Source organism: Rhinopithecus roxellana, chromosome 7 (assembly GCF_007565055.1).
Source record: "Rhinopithecus roxellana isolate Shanxi Qingling chromosome 7, ASM756505v1, whole genome shotgun sequence".
Classification (NCBI taxonomy): Eukaryota; Metazoa; Chordata; class Mammalia; order Primates; family Cercopithecidae; genus Rhinopithecus; species Rhinopithecus roxellana.
The window spans coordinates 136,977,572-136,995,923 of NC_044555.1; the positions used below are offsets into that span (position 1 = coordinate 136,977,572).

Sequence of the window (18,352 nt, forward strand, 5' to 3'; positions counted from 1 at the left end):
GGGATTTGCGAGCCTGGGACTCTGCTGCTTCCAGACCCCAAGTGGGCAGCCCTGGACTCGGCAACCCATGTAGCCTGGGAGCGGCCCCGCAGCACTCTGCTCCTGCCTCTGCCCTCTCTAACCCCAGGACATTGGTCGCTCCACATCGCCTTAGCTGCTTGTACAGTGAGGAGCCACTCTTGGAAGTCCTGACACTGAGCTAGTCACTGAAGGGTAAATGCAAGCTTCTAGAGAAAAACCTTCGGCTGGGGCCGGGGGGGGGGGGGGGGGGGGTGGTCAGCTCTGCATCATAAATTACTTTAGGGAAAAGTAGCAGCACTTGACCAAGGGCGTGCCTTAACACCATCAGAAGACAAGGATCTGCTTGGTGCCATTTTATTTAATGCAAACACGAGACAGTTTACAACTCGCACCTGGACACAAGCACATGAACAGATGTACAGGGAATTCTAGAATTTGGAGATCAGTCTCCATTTCTTCCTCAGGGCCCCGGCACTGAACCCCAGCCACTGTCCCAGAGCCTCCCCTCTGGGTTCCACCCCAGAAGCCACCCACACCTCCTTCTGCCCATCTTTATCTTTCCTTGAGCTGTGACTTCACCCAGCATGCGCTCAAGAGTTGTTACAAATTTTCTCTGCCAAATTAAGCTGATAGAAATGAGCCACTTTCAACCAGTCCTTCCAGTCCACTGTGTCTCCCCTCTCACCTGGGACAGGCCCATGCTGGCCAGTTCAAGCTTCAGATAGACACATGGTGACTAGAGCCCGCGAGGCTTCTGCACGTGGCAGTGTCGAGCAAGTGTAAGATGTCCGTGGGACGGAGAAGCTCCTGAAATGAACGTTCTGCAAACAGAAGGCTGAGGGGTCTTCCAGGCATGTCCAGTCACTAGGAGCCGCCACCGGTGGGCCTGAGTGCCAGGCTCCAGGCTTTGTGCAGAAAGCACCCGGGTGGGTAAGGGAGAGCAAAATGGGTCTCTCTCAACTGCAGTCAGTGCTCCTGCGAACATGGTTTCACAGACAGTACATATTCTACATCACAGCTCTAGGGTTTCAAGGACTTTGCCATCCGACAGGCCTCACCATAAAGGTAAGGTGGACAACCCCTGAGGTCACGCTGTCCAGGTGGCGACAGGCCTCACCATAAAGGTAAGGTGGACAACCCCTGAGGTCACGCTGTCCAGGTGGCGACAGGCCATGCATGCCAAAATCCCCCATAGCCACCTCCAGCCCAGCACCAGCCAGAGGGTGGGGCCATCAGCTCTTGATGTACTCGGTGTCAGGGAGGGACAAGCCTGACAAAATTCACAATCTGGCCAATAAGTGTGGGAGGCCCTGGAAACAGGCCAATCCTGCAAGCCGCTCCACCCTCACTAACTTCCTGAAGCATTGGAAGCTTCTTGAGACCAGGCCAAGGTTTCTTTCCTTCATGGCACCACGCAGAGACATTTCTGCAGTGCTGCAGGTCCCCCTTCAGCCACACAGCCCAGGTCTGTCAGGGATTAAAGGGCTGAGCAGGAAAAGGGGTGGTAAGGAGCCCACAGGCATGCGCTGGGAATGGCCTCACGAGGCAGCCTTGAGACACAGTGCTACAACTGACTACCCTCCACTACAGGCATGTTTGCAAAACAGACACGAGGCATGCATTAGACAGATGCATGTGGGGGCTACAGATTCCAGTGGTTTCCTTAAGAAACTGGAGTTGGCTCATCCCGCTCAGCAGACAATCCCGCTTAGTGGACAGCCTGTGGAACACGTGGGGCCATCCTGCACACCAAAGAGGCCCGTGAGTTTTGTAAGATCCTGCCTGTCCGGTGACTCATACCTGCTTTCAGAAGTGCTTTCTGACATGGCAAACTGATTATCAGTAGACAGGGGCCCTAGACCCTAGCATGTGGTTCTGTCCCGTGAGCCTCTGACAACAGAGCTCACCGGGACAGAACCACATGTGGGCCAAAGGAACATTCCAGGAAACCAGCTCTGCTCCAGCCCAAACCAGGCAGCTCCATGCCAGGTGAGGGGCTAGTCATGGGGTTCCTGTGTTTGCCACGGTGAGCATGGGTTCCCACACACTCTCCCTCAGAACAGACAAGCAGGCTGACCACAGAGCTACAAAGTCACGTGTGTTTCACTAAACCGAGCCAGCATGCCTTTCCCCTCTCCTCCCCTGGCGCCCCCAATTACATTGTTAAGCAAACAACAAGCATGATTCTGGCTTTCATGCTCGCTCTTGACATCGGTAGCTCTTGCTACCAAATAGGAACAGATACAGGGTGGAGGGCGAGCACGTCTCCCCAACACGGGATAAAACCCATCTCCAACGCGGAACTGATTCCTAAAGACCTTTATCATGTCAACCCTAAGGCCACATCCAGTCCCCTGTGGAATCAGATGGGAAACAGGCCTATGAATTGCTTCATACTTAGCCAGAGGATTTCTAAACTCTCAGGGCAGGACTATCATGAGATACATGTCTGCACTTAAATAACTGAAAGTCTCCACTTGGACCGGCTCTCTGGAAGCCCAGCAACATAAAACCCGGGATGGGGAAGACCGAAGTGAAACCATCACCCTGGGTACTGCGTGTGTGTGGTGTTACTTGGTGCTGACTGGTTCGCTCCTTGCAGGGGCTCCAAGTGAAGTGGGTGCAGGCTGAACTCCCCACCTGCAGCTCCTTGAGGTCACCGTCAGGGGCTATTGGCAGAAACCTGCCACAATGAGCCACTCCAGTGTGCAGGGGTCACAGTCCCATGGGTTCAAACTCTTGTCCCCTAAGCATACATGTCATCCAGCCCCAGCATCCTCTTGGCCCCCACATCCTGTGCTCAGTAAAGCTGGAGGCAGGCTGGCTTTGGGAGTTGGTGGCTCAGCAGTTCCCGAGGCTGGTGCTGGCTTTCTATCAGAGCTGGCTCTTGAATTTCGGCACCAAGTCTCAGAGCACCTGTGGCAGGGCAGAGAAACCAAACTCCCAAACACCCAGAGCTCCTCCGGAAAACTTAGAGCAACAAGGAGCCGATGACACAGAGCAGCACAGCAGCTGTGGGTCCAAATGAAGGGTGGGGAGAAGTGGGGAGCCGGGTGACAAGCGGTGGCACCACTGTGCACGCCTACAGCTGGACAGGGCCCTCAGATCCGGGCTGCTTCGGGTGGCGGCGGCTCTGCAGACTGCGTGTGCAACGCGGAGTATTTCACTAGGGGAAGAAGAGGCCCGTGAGAAGGAATTCTGCTCTGTCTTGCACAGAAGCAGCAAATACAGCAGCAAGCAGGTGCTGGGAACAGAACTAGGTTCCCCTTTGTATCCTGTGGGGGACTGCTTAGCCCTGCCTGTGCAACTTTCCCTCTGGGACCCACTCCCTGTCCCCAGTCAGGACTATCCTGAGCCTGGGAGTAGTTTTGGGCGGGTCAAGGGGAGATAAAGAGAAAGCTGGACAGGCCCTGGAAACAGCTCAGCCTCCATCTCCTTACCTAAAAAATGAGCATACTCCTGCCAGCACTGCTGGAAGAACTATTTTAAATAAAGTGCTCAACGTAGTACCTGTCCACACAGATGTTGGCCTCATGGTGGCTAACTGCGGCAAAGCTCACGACAGTGGATGCGACAGTGGAATCCATTTTTCCACATCTGAACCCAGGCCTATTTTAGTTAATTTGGTGCAGCACTGCCACCCGTCTTCAGCAGTGCTGTAGGGCACCCGGCTCCCCAGTACACACCACACAGGCTGAGCTCCTCCTGGTCTCCCAGGCCTAGTCCCTGCAGCTACTGCACTGTAGTTCCAGTGGCAACACTTGCCTGAGCTGTCCTAGTCTCCCCGCCTGCGCCTCCAGGCCTCGGCTGCTGGGAAGCCGGCCTGCTCCCCGACCTCAGCAAGCCTTTCTGGACCTCCTCATTGGCATCCCGTGGGCACAGGTCATATCTACCTCGAGCAGTTGCGCACTCTAGGCCTGTGGCCTGATCTCATGCGACCTCAAATTGCCAACAGCTCCTGAATCCAGAAAGTGCTTGATGACCACAGAAGGGGGAGGGAGGGGCACGGGTGTTGACAATAGGGTCTGGGTTTTAACCAAGTTCCCTCTTGCCTGTGACAATTTGCAAAGGGAAAAGTTCTAGGTCTAGGTTAAAAGCTTCCCCATGGCTCTGTTCAGCATGTAATTGTTTTTGCTGATGGGGAGCAGAGGTGCCTGGGGCTCTGGCTCAGACGAATCAAGGGCAGGGGCTGAGCAGCAGCAATGCCCAGAAGTCAACGGCATGGCAGCAGATGGCCCTGGTTGTCACCCCAGCATCTTTGGGCTCATGAAAACTGGGAGGCAGGCTGATCAGGGTGGGCTTTTGCTCTGGCCGGACATTCTAGAAGCAGAGGTCTCTGTGCTTCCCTGCTTCTCTAGCACAGTTCTGCTCAGCGCTGGGGCCAACTAGGAAAGTGTCAGCAAGGGACACTGAGTACAAAGTCCTCACCTTGGGGCTCCTCACACACCACGGCTTCCAGGTTCTCTCCCTTCACGTAGTCTGCGTTGAGACCCTCTGCAAAAGGGGAAAGGGCAGAGTTAGTGACGCGCACAGGACCTGCGGGTCCCCAACGGTGACTGAGAATGCCTGACCAAGTCCTCTGCAGCTAAAAAAGCAGCACAGCTGCCCCAGGGAGCTCAAAAGCCTGCAACCTGGGCCACCTGAACATCCTTATCCAGATGAAAACTGTTTGTCCAGGAATTCACTGCCCAGGAGTTCTCATCGTCGTCCTCAGAAATAACAGTAACATGCAGCAAAGGCTTCTGGCACTCCATCCCCACAGGGCAGCCGCCACCACGCCAAGACGGCAGCTCCGCCCAGTGGAGGGGGTGCCCGATGGCAGGGCTCAGCACCATCCACAGGTCCATGTGCGGCCCAGGGGCCAGGGAGCCAATCGCTATGAGTGATTGATGGATGCAGGGCACCGTGGAGATGCAGCAAAGCCTCCTGCCCACATGCAGCCTCCCAGCAATACCTGTGCAGAGAGGCCAACTGGCTTCTCCCAGCAGCAGGAATAACTGCTGTGTCCACCCGAGCTTGGAGGGGCTGGCCCACCAACAGCTGCTTCAGTCTAGTTGGTTATCTAGGCTTTCTCCACACCTATTTACAAGAGGGATTTGGGGACGGTACCAAGCATCCCCTTCAGCCAGCAAGCGCCAGTGTTCAAGTTCTTAGAGTGGACCCCACTCCTGCTGCTGCTTGCAGAGTCGAGTCTGTGTCTCATCCCTGCATAGCACAGGGACTGGAACCCTTCAGCCCTGGGTCTGTGGGAAAACCGGGGCATGGTTCCAACCAACCGACTGACTGACCGACCAGGCACCAGTGCAACCCAAGCCATCGTCCTGGGCTACAGGCTCCTTGCCTAAGCAAGTATGCCCGCCACCTGCCTGCCCCGGCGACTGCTGGACTTGAGGTGGGAGCCAAATGGGTCTGTGACAAATGCGGGCACTGCTCTTTGGCAGGTGTGGCCGGCCCCACGCAGAGCGGGGCAGGTGATGAGTGCAGTGGAAGCTGCCCCAGGTGCACCTTCCCAGCTGACAGGTGGAGGCCAAGAGACACACCCTGAGCCTCGTGATCACCACCAGCTGCCAACCCAGTGGGCGCTGGATCGTTTCCTGCCTGTGGGTGGCTCTCTATGTGCTCCCCAGGCACGACCACCAGTGGACAAGTGAGCCCTCACCACGGCACCTCAACTCTCCGCCAGCTCCCGCAACATCCAGCCTGGGGACACAGCGCCTGGCAGGTGGCATCCTCTCACACGCATCAGGGCAAGCTAAAGATAGTCCCAGTTACAGCCACGTTGGTGAGTGCGAGGGAAGCAGGAGGGAGAAGAGTGGCAAGGAAGCGCCAAGAGCAGGGGCAAATGAGTAAGCATGAAGGCTGAAGCAAAAGGAAGGTGAGGAAGGCAAAGCAGCGTTACCTTGACCTTCTGCTGCATCTGAGGGCAAGACACAAAGCTTAGAACCCTGGAGTAAGAGCGCTCCCGACAGCAAACATGCGGGCTTTCCACACTGAGAGCAAAGGCAAGGGAAGCCAAGGGTCCCCAGCAGTGGTGGGGACAGGCCTTCCTCGCAGCCACCTCCTGCTGTCTCCCCAGGGCTTCGTGTTCTGCACCCCTGCCCCCTCTACCGCCATCTCCATGTGGCAGTGCCTGAGACTCAAGGGAAAGAGTGGGGACAGGAGGCCCAACCCCCAGCTTCTCAGTGTGCTCAGCCACCCCACAAACGTCTGCGGGACCCCTCCTGATTCTGACCCGGGCCAGGTGCCAGGGACATGATGTACACGCAGCCCCACCACGGAATGGACGGTCCAGAGACTCCTGATCACTGAGGCGGCAAGGCGAGCTGGGAGTCGCAGACACGGTAACCAACCGGCCCAATCCCGCCCCATGAGCACCAGGTGAGGTCAGCAGGGGGCGCTGTGGGACCACAGACTGGGAGAAGCGGCTCCAGGCCTGCCGGGCGAGAGGAGCTAGGTCAGGAGGGGGAACAGCGGAGACCTGGGATGGAGAGCACATGGCGCCCTCGGGAAGTGAAAGGCCTATGGGAGGCCTATGGAGGGGGAAAGGATGTGGTTGGGACCAAACCATGAAGGGCTTCCAATGCCAAACTCAGGGGCTCAGCCAGGACCTTGAGGGCAGCAGGAAGCATAAGGGGGGATCCATGCATTTTAAAACAGGTCCCCCTGGAGGAGAGTGAGGTGTGGAGGAGACTGGACAGGCACAAAGGTCTATGGAACCTTCTGGATGGAAGATGAGGGGAAGACCTTGGCTCTGTCCTGGCAGGGGCCATGGCAATGGTGATGGGGAGGTGTGGCTCAAGAGGAGACCTACGCAGGTGGCACAAATCCCAGGACTGGGGGAATGCACTGACATGAGGTGGGGGGACAGGAGGACTCCCAGCCTCTAGCTTGGGGAGACAGCCACACAGGAAGGTGCCATGGGAGAAGGAAGGTCGGAGGGGAAGGGCAGTGAAATCCAAGATGGACACACTGGGCCGACGGGGTGCCTGGGAGCTGCCCCGCTTTGCCTGCTGATTCACTTCGCAAAACTTCACACTGGCCCGTTTTAGGAAATAAGCATGAAAATAACGTATTTTCCTTCCATTTTAATAAGACAGATACAATCAAGATGTTCACTTTGTGCTTTGGAAATCAACCTATTTTTCTCTCTCTGTTCCTACTGACACCTGAGCAGCCTCGAGCCAGCCTCTGACTTTAATTCCAGAGCAGGAAGGAAGTTGAGATACCCATGATGGGGAAACTGAGGGCCCAGCAGGAGAGGGCCCAGGCCGGCCACCCTGTCTGCTCAGCCCAAGAACTCTCCCCATCCATGGCCCTGCCCTTGCCAGGCCGAGTTACAGGGCTGGCTTTTCACCCACGTGCAGAGCCCGGAAGAGAGGCAATGGCAGGTGGGGGGCAAGCGCACAATGCCTGGGAACCTGCTCTTACTAGGAACTGCAGACCTGGAGTTTAAGTAGTTTCTTTTACCCAGCATGCTTTTTAAAGTCTCAAAGCCATCCTTTGGCCTGGCCATCTCACCCAGTTTTGTAATGGGCATGGATTTGAAAACTGGACTGTCGCATCTCACCATTAGGCTAATGATGCTATAGTGAAGGATGCCCCGCCCCATGCCAAAAAAGATCTGCGAGTCCTCATTCCTGGAACCTGTGAACGTGGCCTTATTTAGGGACAGGGTCTTTGCAGGTGTAATTAAGTTAAGGATGTTAAGATGAGGTCATTCTGGATTGAGGATATAAAGCGAGATTGGAGTGATACAGCCACAAGCCAGGGAACACCCGGAGTCCCTTGGAACTGGGAGAGAATCAGCTTCTATTGTTTTGAGCCACTCAGTTTGTGACTCTTGTTCTGGCAGCCCCAGTGAACTCATACAGCTTTGGCAAACTTCACCAGTGAGCCCTTTTGGCTCCCGGGGCATTAGCCTTTTTGTTCCAAGAGCTCACAACTACTCTGTTGCTACGAAGCAAACCTCCTTGCCGCCCCAACCACCGAGAAGGGGACATCATCAGAAAATCAACGCCAAAATGTATCTGACATGCTGCTTCCAGCCAAAAAAGCAAAGGGCCAGACGGGAGGAGCCTCCAGCAAAGGGCCAAACGGGAGGAGCCCTCCAGCAAAGGGCCAGACGGGAGGAGCCCTCCAGCAAAGGGCCAGACGGGAGGAGCCCTCCAGCCAGCCGCCAGGACCTCCCCTGCCACTGTGGCCTCCACTTGGAGGGCATCTCTGGGTGTAGGATTTATTTTAATAATACGTATTTGTTCAATGTCGTTTTAGTTACCAACTAATTTAATCAATCATACAGGAAAGATACTTTTCTCTCAGTCAGTTCTAACTTTTTCCTACAGGCCTGGTTTAATCCAAATCTGGGCTTTTATCTTTTCCCAAGAGACCATCTTGAGCACCTGGATGCTTATCCAAAGTCTTGACTCCTCTCCTGGCAAGCAGGATGCTCTCAGTTGTTCTCCCGAAGTGTCCCTGGCCAGGTCCTTGCTCCCTCCCCTAAAACAGGGAGGGGAGACGAGTATGGAGAGATCCCAGCCCAAAAAGCAGTTTCAAATGAGGATCCCTGACCACGGGGAAGGCCATGTGTCCCAGAATTCCCATCTCATTCCAATCCACCTGCCGGGGGGAGAGCCCACAGAGGACAGCCTTGGGGCCTCTTGGACAGAAACCCCCTGTATTAGGCGGCTTCTACTTTTTTGCCAAATGCAGTAAGAACAAGGTCAGAGATCAAGGGCTGTGACTATGTACCTGGTTGCCCTGGGCTCCTTGTTCCAGGCACAGCCCAGGAGGCTGATGCAAAACTGCCCCCGCCACACTAAGTGCAACTCGATCCTCTCGCCCAGTGTCTCCTTCTAAATATCAGTGTCCACGCATTTAGAAGGCTGGATTCCCATCTTTTTCACCAGTTAGAGATTCCTTGACTTTTGATTTGAGGGTAAGGGATAACTCTAAAAACCATCCAGTCCCCAGCCCTGGACTCTGTCTGACCCATTCCCTGCTCACGCCACTCTACAGTCAAGCTTCCTGATCCACGGTGGGTCAGTGGGATCTCAAGCAGAGTGGCCATGAACAGGTTTGCAGGCTGTGCACTGACATGTCAATGTGCTCCTATCGTACTGCTGTGCATGCTGTGTGTGTCGCCCTGGTCAAGAATGTTCTACAAGAGTAAAGTAAACAAATACGACGGTCAGATGAATAAGCAGTTGGAGACTTCAGCAAAGCATCTTGGGACCCAGGTTAGTTTTCTGGGAAGCTCAGTTCAGGCTAGATTTAAGGGCAGAGGACCACAGCAAGGGTAGGGAAAGAGCCACGTGGGCTGTCTCTAAGCTTCCCATTGCATCAAAGGGGCCAAGGAGTGGAAAGAGACAAGCTACAGCTGAGTCACATTCTGTCGCTTGAACTGAAAATCTCCAGCCTTGAACTGGAGACATGCTCCACTCAGCAAACAGTGACAGAGCATCAATCTGTGCTTATAAAAGGGACGAGCGAGGTCTTCTTGTTCCCGCAACAGCATCCCCACAGGGCTCGCTGATGTGGGGCGCCGATGGGTGAAGACAGGATTCCATTCGTAACTATTCCATTAATCCATGACTTGCAGACTCACAGCTACAGCATGAGATGAAAACTGTCTTTTAAAAACCTAGTAAAGGGTGGTGGGGAGAACCACGTCATTCTTTCTCTCACATTCCTACTTCTTTGGAGCAATTCATGATTCCATTTAGTTTAGTGTGTGGCTCGTGGGGGGGAAGAGCACCAGGCAGTGACTTCTCAGGATGTGACGGGGGCACTGCCAGAGCAGTAAGGGCCGTGGTTTGCAAACCCCCAGGAACCGCTGCCCTCTGCTCCTGAGGGAGCCAGCAGCATGGGAGGGAGCTGCTGACGTAGGGCCTCCAAAGGCCCCCATCCCCTTGGCTGAGGTCTGAAGCTATGGGTGCAGTCCAGGGTCCCTCCCATTCTACGTGAAGGAAACATCACAATGGTCACTGAGCTCTGTCCCCACAGAAGTACCCCTGGGAGCTGGGGCCCTGGGAAGGTGAAGGTCATCCGGGCCAGCCCCATCTGCTCTTGCAGGCTGGTTTACACTTTAATTCAGCCTAGATCTGTCCCCAGGGATTTCCAAAACTGTAGCCTCCACCCCCGTCCCAGGAAGTCTGCTTGGGAGTGGGGCTGAGGCAGGCTGTGGAGGGATCTGGATCTGTCCTGGACCCTTTCCCTCCAAAGGCCTTGCCAGCTGGTTCCCAGCCATGAGGGGCGGCTGCACTTACGCTGAATGCTGAAGCAGAACTTCTTCTGCTGGTAGGAGATGTAGCTGGAGACGGCACCAATGAGGGCCATGGCCAGGGCGCTGGCCACCCCGGCAATGGTGCCGGTCTCTGCCACCATGCCTGTATGAAGAAGGGGGAGAAATAAGGACAGGTGAGGTCAGAGCCAAAGCACCCTAGGGAGCAGCCCGGGAGCCTGCTTCTCCTCTAGCACCAAACTAAGTTCATTTAGATGCCCACAACCCCCAAGCCAGCAGGAGAGGGCCATGCCACACAGATCTAACTAACGCATTACAAAGACATGGTGCCCCTTGGATTTGCCTAGGACTTCTCATTTTCTGTAAGGACTTGACTTTTGAGGAGCTTGAAAGGGAGACATGGAAATGGTGCAGTGCTTTCTGTGACTGAGGCCCTGCAGGCTTCCCACTGGGCTACTTCCCCCGGCACCCCAATCTTCATGCTTCATTCCTTCAAATGGCTACACCCCTCTATTGGCCTCACGATTATCTATTGGAAACGTTCAGGGGGATGGCCAACTCTGAGACCAGAGTGGGCCAGCACTGTGTCTCCTCTTAGTTGCTATGAAATATCTGAGACAGGCCTCAATCAATTTAGAAAGTTTATTTTGCCAGGCCAGGCACGGTGGCTCACGCCTGTAATCCAGCACTTTGGGAGGCTGAGGCGGGCGGATCACGAGGTCAGGAGATTGAGACCATCCTGGCTAATATGGTGAAACCCCATCTCTACCAAAAAAAAAAAAAAAATTAGCCAGGCATGGTGGTGGGTGCCTGGAGTCCCAGCTACTTGGGAGGCTGAGGCAGGAGAGTGGCGTGAACCCGGGAGGCAGAGCTTGCAGTGAGCTGAGATCCGGTCACTGCACTCCAGCCTGGGCAACAGAGCGAGAAAAAAAAAAAAAAGGACACTTTATTTTGCCAAGGTTAACGATGCACCCATGCTACGGCCTCAGGAGGTCCTGACGACATGTGCCAAGGCAGCTGGGGCACAGCTGGTTTTATACATTTAGGGAGACATGAGACATCAATCAATATGTGTAAGATGTACATTGGTTTGGTCCAGAAAGGCGGGACAACTCAAAGCAGGGGTGGAGGTGGGGTGCTTCCAGGTCATAGGGAGATAAGAGACAAAAGGTTGCATTCTTTTGAGTCCTTGACCAGCCTTTCACTGAATACACAATTTCATCTGGCTCAGTGAATCTGCATTTTTACATAAGCAATTGGGCAGAGGAAGCAATCAAATCTGCATTTGTCTCAGGGGAGCAGAGGGGCGGCTCTGTCTCCCTCTGTAAAGATCAGCCAGGGTGAAATTCACAGAACTGTTTCAGGGTAAAGATATTGAGGCCCATAAGAAATTTCCCTGTAGGCAAATTGTGAAGGAGGTATGCAGCTTTTTCCATTTTGGAGCTGTCTTATTTAGGAACAGAATAGGAGGCACGTTTGCCTGATACAGTTTCTAGATTGACTTTTCCCTTGGCTTAGTGCTTTTGGGGTCCTGAGATTCATTTTCCTTTCACATGGCCAACAGGAGCCTCAGGATTCAGAAACCCACCAGATCCAGGGTCGTCATTGCTGCCGTACCGGCCATCACCTGGAAAAAAGACAAAAGCACTTAGTGCCAGCGACCAGTCAGCCCAGGCTCAAGCTCAGGCCTCCGTGAGATGGATGGCAGTGCCAGCCCTTCCAATCCCACCTATGCGACAAGACCCCAACCAATGGATCACCCGTAGGCTTCTACTGGACTGCAGTGAGGCCTGCTTTCTTATGCCTACCACCTGCAAAGCCCAGGCCACCAGGTGGAACTTTTTATTATGAAAATGGCAGCCACCTTGCCCTGAGCAGGCCTTGCACGCCGGACTCTTCAGGCACAGGATTCTATTTCACCTCTTTGCTACCAGCGGTGCAGCTGCACATAGTGGCCTCACCATAAGTCGGGGTGTGGGGTGCTGTGCCGGGACAGCCTGACTCTGAATGCCACCACCACGGGTCTCTGATGTAGCCATTGCCTCAACTACAGCTGAAGTCGCTCTTGGAACATAAACAAATGTAGGCTCACAATCCCTTATCCACTCTTTTGAAATTCAAAAGGATCTAAAGTATCACAGAGATGGAGAACAGATGAATGCTGGCAGAGGCTGGTGAGAGCTGGGAGGGAGGGAGTTAGCTATGATTATAAATGAGCAACAGGAAGCAACCTTGTGGTGACAGACTGTTCTGTATACTGACTATGGTGGTGGTCACACAAATCACACACAATAGAACTGCAGAGAGTTAAATGCACACACGCACATACACGCGCACAACCCTTCCCCAGATAGCTACTCCCTGAGAAGCCACTGGTGCCATTTCAGTACCTTAATTAGCATTGAGTTCACCATTCATCCCACCCTCTTCTCAGGGCCGAATGCTCATTAATGGAGGGAGACTGTGTTCCCAGAGCCCGGGGTTCTCAGGGGAAACCGCCCTGGGATAGTGAAGGCAAATGAGCTCCAACGTTTCCTTCACCAATCAGAGTCAGGAGGAATGGAGGTTCATGGATTGTAAAAATGTACCACTCTGTCAGGGTTGGGGGGGTGCGGTATTGATAGCTGGGGAGGCTGTGCACACGTGGGGATGAGGGAATATGAGAACTCTCTGTACCTTCCTCTCTATTTTTCTGTGAAACTGAAACTGCTCTAAAAAATAAAGCCCGTTAAAAAACAAGATTCTTGGGGAAAAATGAGGTTTGTTATGTTCCCACCTAAGGCTGCATCCTTGAGCTCCATGTATTGTATAAAGGTCCCTGATTGGATATGAACGGTTATTAACACAGCATTAAAAAACAAAAACTAAAAACTAAACACACACAATCATTGCTGTTGGAGAAAGCATAACAAACAGGAAGATGGGGGTCACTGTGTGCAGCCAGATCAACAGAGAGGTCCCCTCCGCTCTGCGGGAGGTGGCTGTTGTGACGGCGCCCTCTGCTCATGTGTTCATGTCACTAGACTTCTATTTTTCTGGACTCTGAGTTATTCAACCTATTCTCTCACCTCAAGGCAGAAGGAAACAGTGTTCTCAGGCCTCCTTTCCCTTAGGAGTACTTGGCCACAAGGATTCCCAGCAACTTAAACATCACGAGACTGCTGAGCAACAGGCTGTGATAAGAAACATCAACACGTCGAATCCCTTCCTAATTTCCCCCCAGGGACAAATGGAGAGAAGGGTGACTCTCCCAGCCTTTCAAAAAGACTCAAAGCTCAATAGTCCACAGCTCCAGCAGTTCCTATCTGACCATTTGTGATTGTAGGAGGTCTTATCCTAATAAGATGACAAAAATGTGCTTCTCTTCCTCCTCAAAAAAAGTGATCCCATCCTGTGGGCAAGTCTTCTCAGATGGGCATGTGAACGGAAACTACTGTGAGGCTAAGAAACATGTGGAAGAAAAAACGGCCAGTCATCTTAGATCCTTCTTTCCTTTCTCACTACATGAGCCTGAAGTCAATCACACAGGCCACTGCAGCTAGCCAAGCCGAGGTCATGGCTTTGAGCCATGTTGGGCTACTGAGCTCTGCTTACTTCCTCTAGGCACAGACTGAACCCAGTTACTCTACAAAATGCACACTGTGCAAAAGATGGTGTTGGTGATGAGTCACAGGCATAACATTAAATTATCCAACCCAATGCCATCCATGAAGATCAGTTCCCAGTAAAGGTAATGTGGATGAAGGCATAAAGCACTACAGAAAAATTTAGAGGTAAGGAATTTCTATTATCTTGGGATAAAAATGATTTCTAAATATGATCCTAAAGCGGGAAACTCAAAACGGAAAAGATTCGATCAGAAGTAAAAACTTCAGTACTAAAAGTGCAAGCAACAAAAGTAAAACTAAATTGGGCTTTGTCAAAATTAAAAACCTGTGTGCTTCAAAGGACATCATCAAGAAAGTAGAATGACAACCCACAGAATAGGAGAAAATACTTGCAAAATACATATCTGATAAGGAGCTGGTATTGAGAATATATAAAGAACCCCTTCAGCTCAATAATAAAAAGGCAAATCATTCAATCTAAAAATGGGCAAAGGAAGTGAATAGATGGTTCTCCAAAGAGACATACAAATGGCCAATAAACACATGAAAAGACGCTCAACACTGCTGGTCATTGGGGAAATGCAAACCAAAACCATAATGAGACACCATCTCATATCCACTAGGATAACTGTAATCCAAAAAAAGCAAAAGGAAAGAAGACAAGGGGAAGGGAGAGAAGGGAAGAAAGGAAGGAGTGTTGGTAAGGATGTGAAGAAATTGGAACCCCTGAACATTGCTAGCAGGCATGTAAAATGGTGCAGCTGCTATGGACAACAGTTTGGTTGCTTCTTAAGAAGTTAAACACGGAGTTACAGCATGACCTAACAATTCCACTTCTAGGTATATACCCAACATAACTGAAAACATATGTCCACATAAACATTTGCACACACATGTTCATCGCAGTATTCATAAAAGCTATAAACAACCCAAAGGTTCATCAACTGATGAATGAATAAATGTTTATGGAATATACAAGGGCTTCCTAATCTCTAATGTAAAAGGAGTCCTTAAAATATATGAGAAAATATGCAGAAATAAGCAGAAATGAGAAAATATGCAGACCCCAGTAAAAAAAAAGAAAAAAATGGGCAAAGGACACAAACAGGCAATTCACAAAATATTTTAAGAGTGTCTAATAAGATATTGAAAAAGTGTTTCACCTCCTTTTAGATTCAAAGAAATGCATATTTAAACAGGATAGCATTTTGCTCTGAACAAATCTGCAAAGATAACAAAACTATAATACCCAGTGGAGGTGATAATTTGAGAAAACAGGCACCTGTTTACTTACTAGTGGTGGAAATGGAGGTTGGCACAACCTTAATGCAATACCATTCAGCAGTACCACTCAAAGCGTCACATCTTTAGAAGTGTCTGCTTTCTGTGACCCAGCCATTTGACTTCTAGGAAGTTATCTGACAGAAACAATTAGGGTTGTGCACATTTGGCTAGACAATGTTCATCACAGCACTGTGTAGAGTAGCAAAAAGCTGGGGGGAATCTCTATACAAAAATAGGGTCCTGGTTAAATAAATTATGGTATATCATAATATAATGTAACCATTGATATCATATTTTAGAATACCCTTTAATGACAGAGAATGATATTCAGTGTATTATTGAATTTAAAAAATGGTTTCAGGATAGCATGATCCCATTTTATTTAAAAAAAAAATCACAAATATTTACAAACATATGCTTATGCATAGAAAAAGTATTCCAAGCATGCAGTCAGAAATATGAACTAGTGATTCTTCCTGGATCATGAAACAACAAGTGCTTTTCATGTAAATTTTAAGAAGTTTTAACTCTGCAAGCCCCATGCAAATCTATCCACCCCTCTTTCCCACAACTGGAGAGAGAACTCAAAGAGGCTATTTCACAGGTCACTGGCAGACTCTTCAGGTTCAGTATGTTTTGTATTCCCACCTGCCTTCTGAGTTCACAGTTATATGCCAAAGGGACTACAGTAGCTTTCTAGTACACCAGAAACCTCCCTGCACAGTGCATCACATGCTGCAATTTGCTTTGAGTATAGATACCTATGCATATAGGTAGCTGTACGGACTGCCATAATTCTAGGGACTGCTGCTGTCGCTATAGCCACACCATAGCAACAGGGAACGTCACTGTAGCAACAGTGACCACCGCCATAGCAGGTCTCATAGCTATAGGAACCTCTCTAGCTATAGCAACCATCACAGCTACAGAGGCCCAGCTACAGAGGCCCTGTAGAAAGGAGGCATGACCTCAGTGAGAAAGTTATGAATAAGCCCTGCGGTCAATGAAAGTGTCAGACCCTCGGCATCTCAGAGACAAAAGACACTGCTATACACATACATGGCAGCCTTGATTCCTACACAGCCATACATCTGCAGGAGGCGGGGATAAACCACATGGAGCTGCTCTTCTCTGACAGCAGCACAACCTGGGCTCACAGTGAGTGCCTGACTCACCTGGTTGCCAAGGGCATGGAGAGTAACGTAATGGTAGGAAGATTATAACTGCTAGGGGGAGATGTTCAAGTATTTCAAGACATCTATAAGTGTTCTAGACTCTTCTAATAGACACAGCAAGGGCTTTTAGATATTTTAGAAATGTATTTTCATTATCTAAAAAAATGGCCAAAGTACAAAATAAAAACAACTTTTTAAAAAATGAATAAACAAAGAGAAGAAAAAACTTGCTTCAAATGCCCCATCGTTACCAAGTCAAAGTGAACTGAAAAATCTACCAACACATGGCTGCCTATGCTAGCCACTGGGAAGGGTACTCCTCACTGTTCCAGAAAGTCTCCAAGGCCCAGATTTTATCCATCCCCCACCACAGGGATGAGAATGCCCTCCCTCTAGGTAATACAATGGGTATCCCCTTCCAATCTGATACAGACCCTTAAAACTCTCCTTGTCTTATGTCAGGCTCCCGAGATACCAGCAAGGTGGTCATCTGGGAGAAAAGCCGTGTTCCCAGATATGTGTTTGAGGAAGGGGAGTCTGAGGGAGCAAGTGGGTCTCTTCACATCATAGAACACCAGAGCCGGGGAGCTGTTCCTCACATCTGAAACATCCTGTTTCTTTACATATTATGAAAGCTGAAATGAATGTGGAAATAGGTCCAAAGAAGAGAACTCTCAGGTATCTCTTCTTAGAACTAATCCCATCACAAAGACCCCACCTTCAAGACTTCATGTAACCCAAAGGCCCCACCCTCCAAATACATCCTATTGGGGGTTAGGGTTTCAACACATGAATTTTCAGGAGACACAAACATTTAGTCCATAACAGAAAGGGATCATGAGAGGGCCCAGATACTTGAAGACAATGACTGTAAACACAGTGAAAATGGAAGAGAAATGTTTTCTTCAAAAACCCAAGAGGGTCAATGGATAGACAAAATGTGGTCTAGCCACACAACGGAACATTCAGCCATAAAAAGGAAGGAAATGCTGGTGCATGCTACAACGTAGATAAACTTTGACACTGTGCTGAACAATGAGAACACATGGGCACAGGGAGGGGAACATCACACACCGGGGCCTGTCTGGGGGTGGGGGGCTAGGGAGAGATAGCATTAGGAGAAATCCCTAATGTAGGTGATGGATTGATGGGTGCAGCAAACTACCACGGCACGTGTATACCTATGTATCAAACCTGCACGTTCTGCACATGTATCCCACAACTTAAAGTATAAAAAACAAACAAAAAAACGGGGATCAACAGGCTACACTTGGAGGGAACTAATACTCAAAGTTACAGTCAACCAACTGACCATAGTCAGTACCGTCCCCTTTAACCCTGTGAACTCTAAGTGAGGGTGTTCACACTTCACACTTGGGGACATCTCCAGATAGCCTATGTATGCAACCCAGACACATCGGTAACAGAATGTCTGTATCTCTTTAGAAAGAGGGGTTTTTAGTCTTGCCTCAGTGTTTAAGAACTGCATGCTTTGGCCTTAAAGAAATGCCATCTTGGGGTAAAAATGTGCCCAATTTGATTCTAACATTTTCAAAATAATTTTTTTCTGATTAAGAAAAATGAGGCAGTGTTTCAGCCCTGTGAACCCACAGTAGTTATGAACAAGCAGTGTATAGCTGAGTGAGCCCAGCATATGGGCTGCTAAATCCAGGAGGTGGTGATCCAAAGAAAGGAATCAGTACAGTAAAATGCTGGGTGCTGCAAAGCAAGTTTCACCTTTAGACCCCGAAGGAGAAGTTCAGGTAGTGCTCCTCTCTTTATGGTGTTCTCTGCAATGCATGGAGGGTTTGCACTTGGAGCAGACACAAGGCTCACCGTGAAGACATCCATTTCGTACCACCCAAGGCTCCAAGTAGTACCTCTTGAAAGAGCTATCACTAAAACTCTAGCTTTGAGCAGACTCAGAAGCTTGGGAAAGGTCTACAGATAACGAAGGAGAGGGTAAAACACCGAGCCAGAGCAATGGAGCAGACACTGCCCAGGGGATCCTTAAGGAACACAGA

General features: G+C 50.6%; 1 protein-coding gene across 5 annotated transcripts in view; it reads right to left on the reverse strand.

Moving 5' to 3' along the window:
- Nucleotides 1–359: 359 nt before the first annotated feature.
- Nucleotides 360–18,352, reverse strand: part of CD99L2 (CD99 molecule like 2) — a 124,950-nt gene continuing 106,957 nt past the window's right edge. For 4 of the 5 annotated variants that reach the window (XM_010364316.2, XM_010364318.2, XM_010364317.2 and 1 more), the window contains 4 exons: nt 11,850–11,888; nt 10,287–10,406; nt 4,450–4,515; nt 360–3,187 (listed from right to left, as the gene is read on the reverse strand). In XM_010364316.2, coding sequence (XP_010362618.1) covers nt 3,123–3,187; nt 4,450–4,515; nt 10,287–10,406; nt 11,850–11,888 — 290 coding nt within the window. In that variant the 3' untranslated portion in view covers nt 360–3,122. Of the gene's footprint in view, nt 3,188–4,449; nt 4,516–7,091; nt 8,518–10,286; nt 10,407–11,849; nt 11,889–18,352 lie in introns of those variants that run through there. The other variant, XM_030933743.1, reaches the window with a different exon arrangement.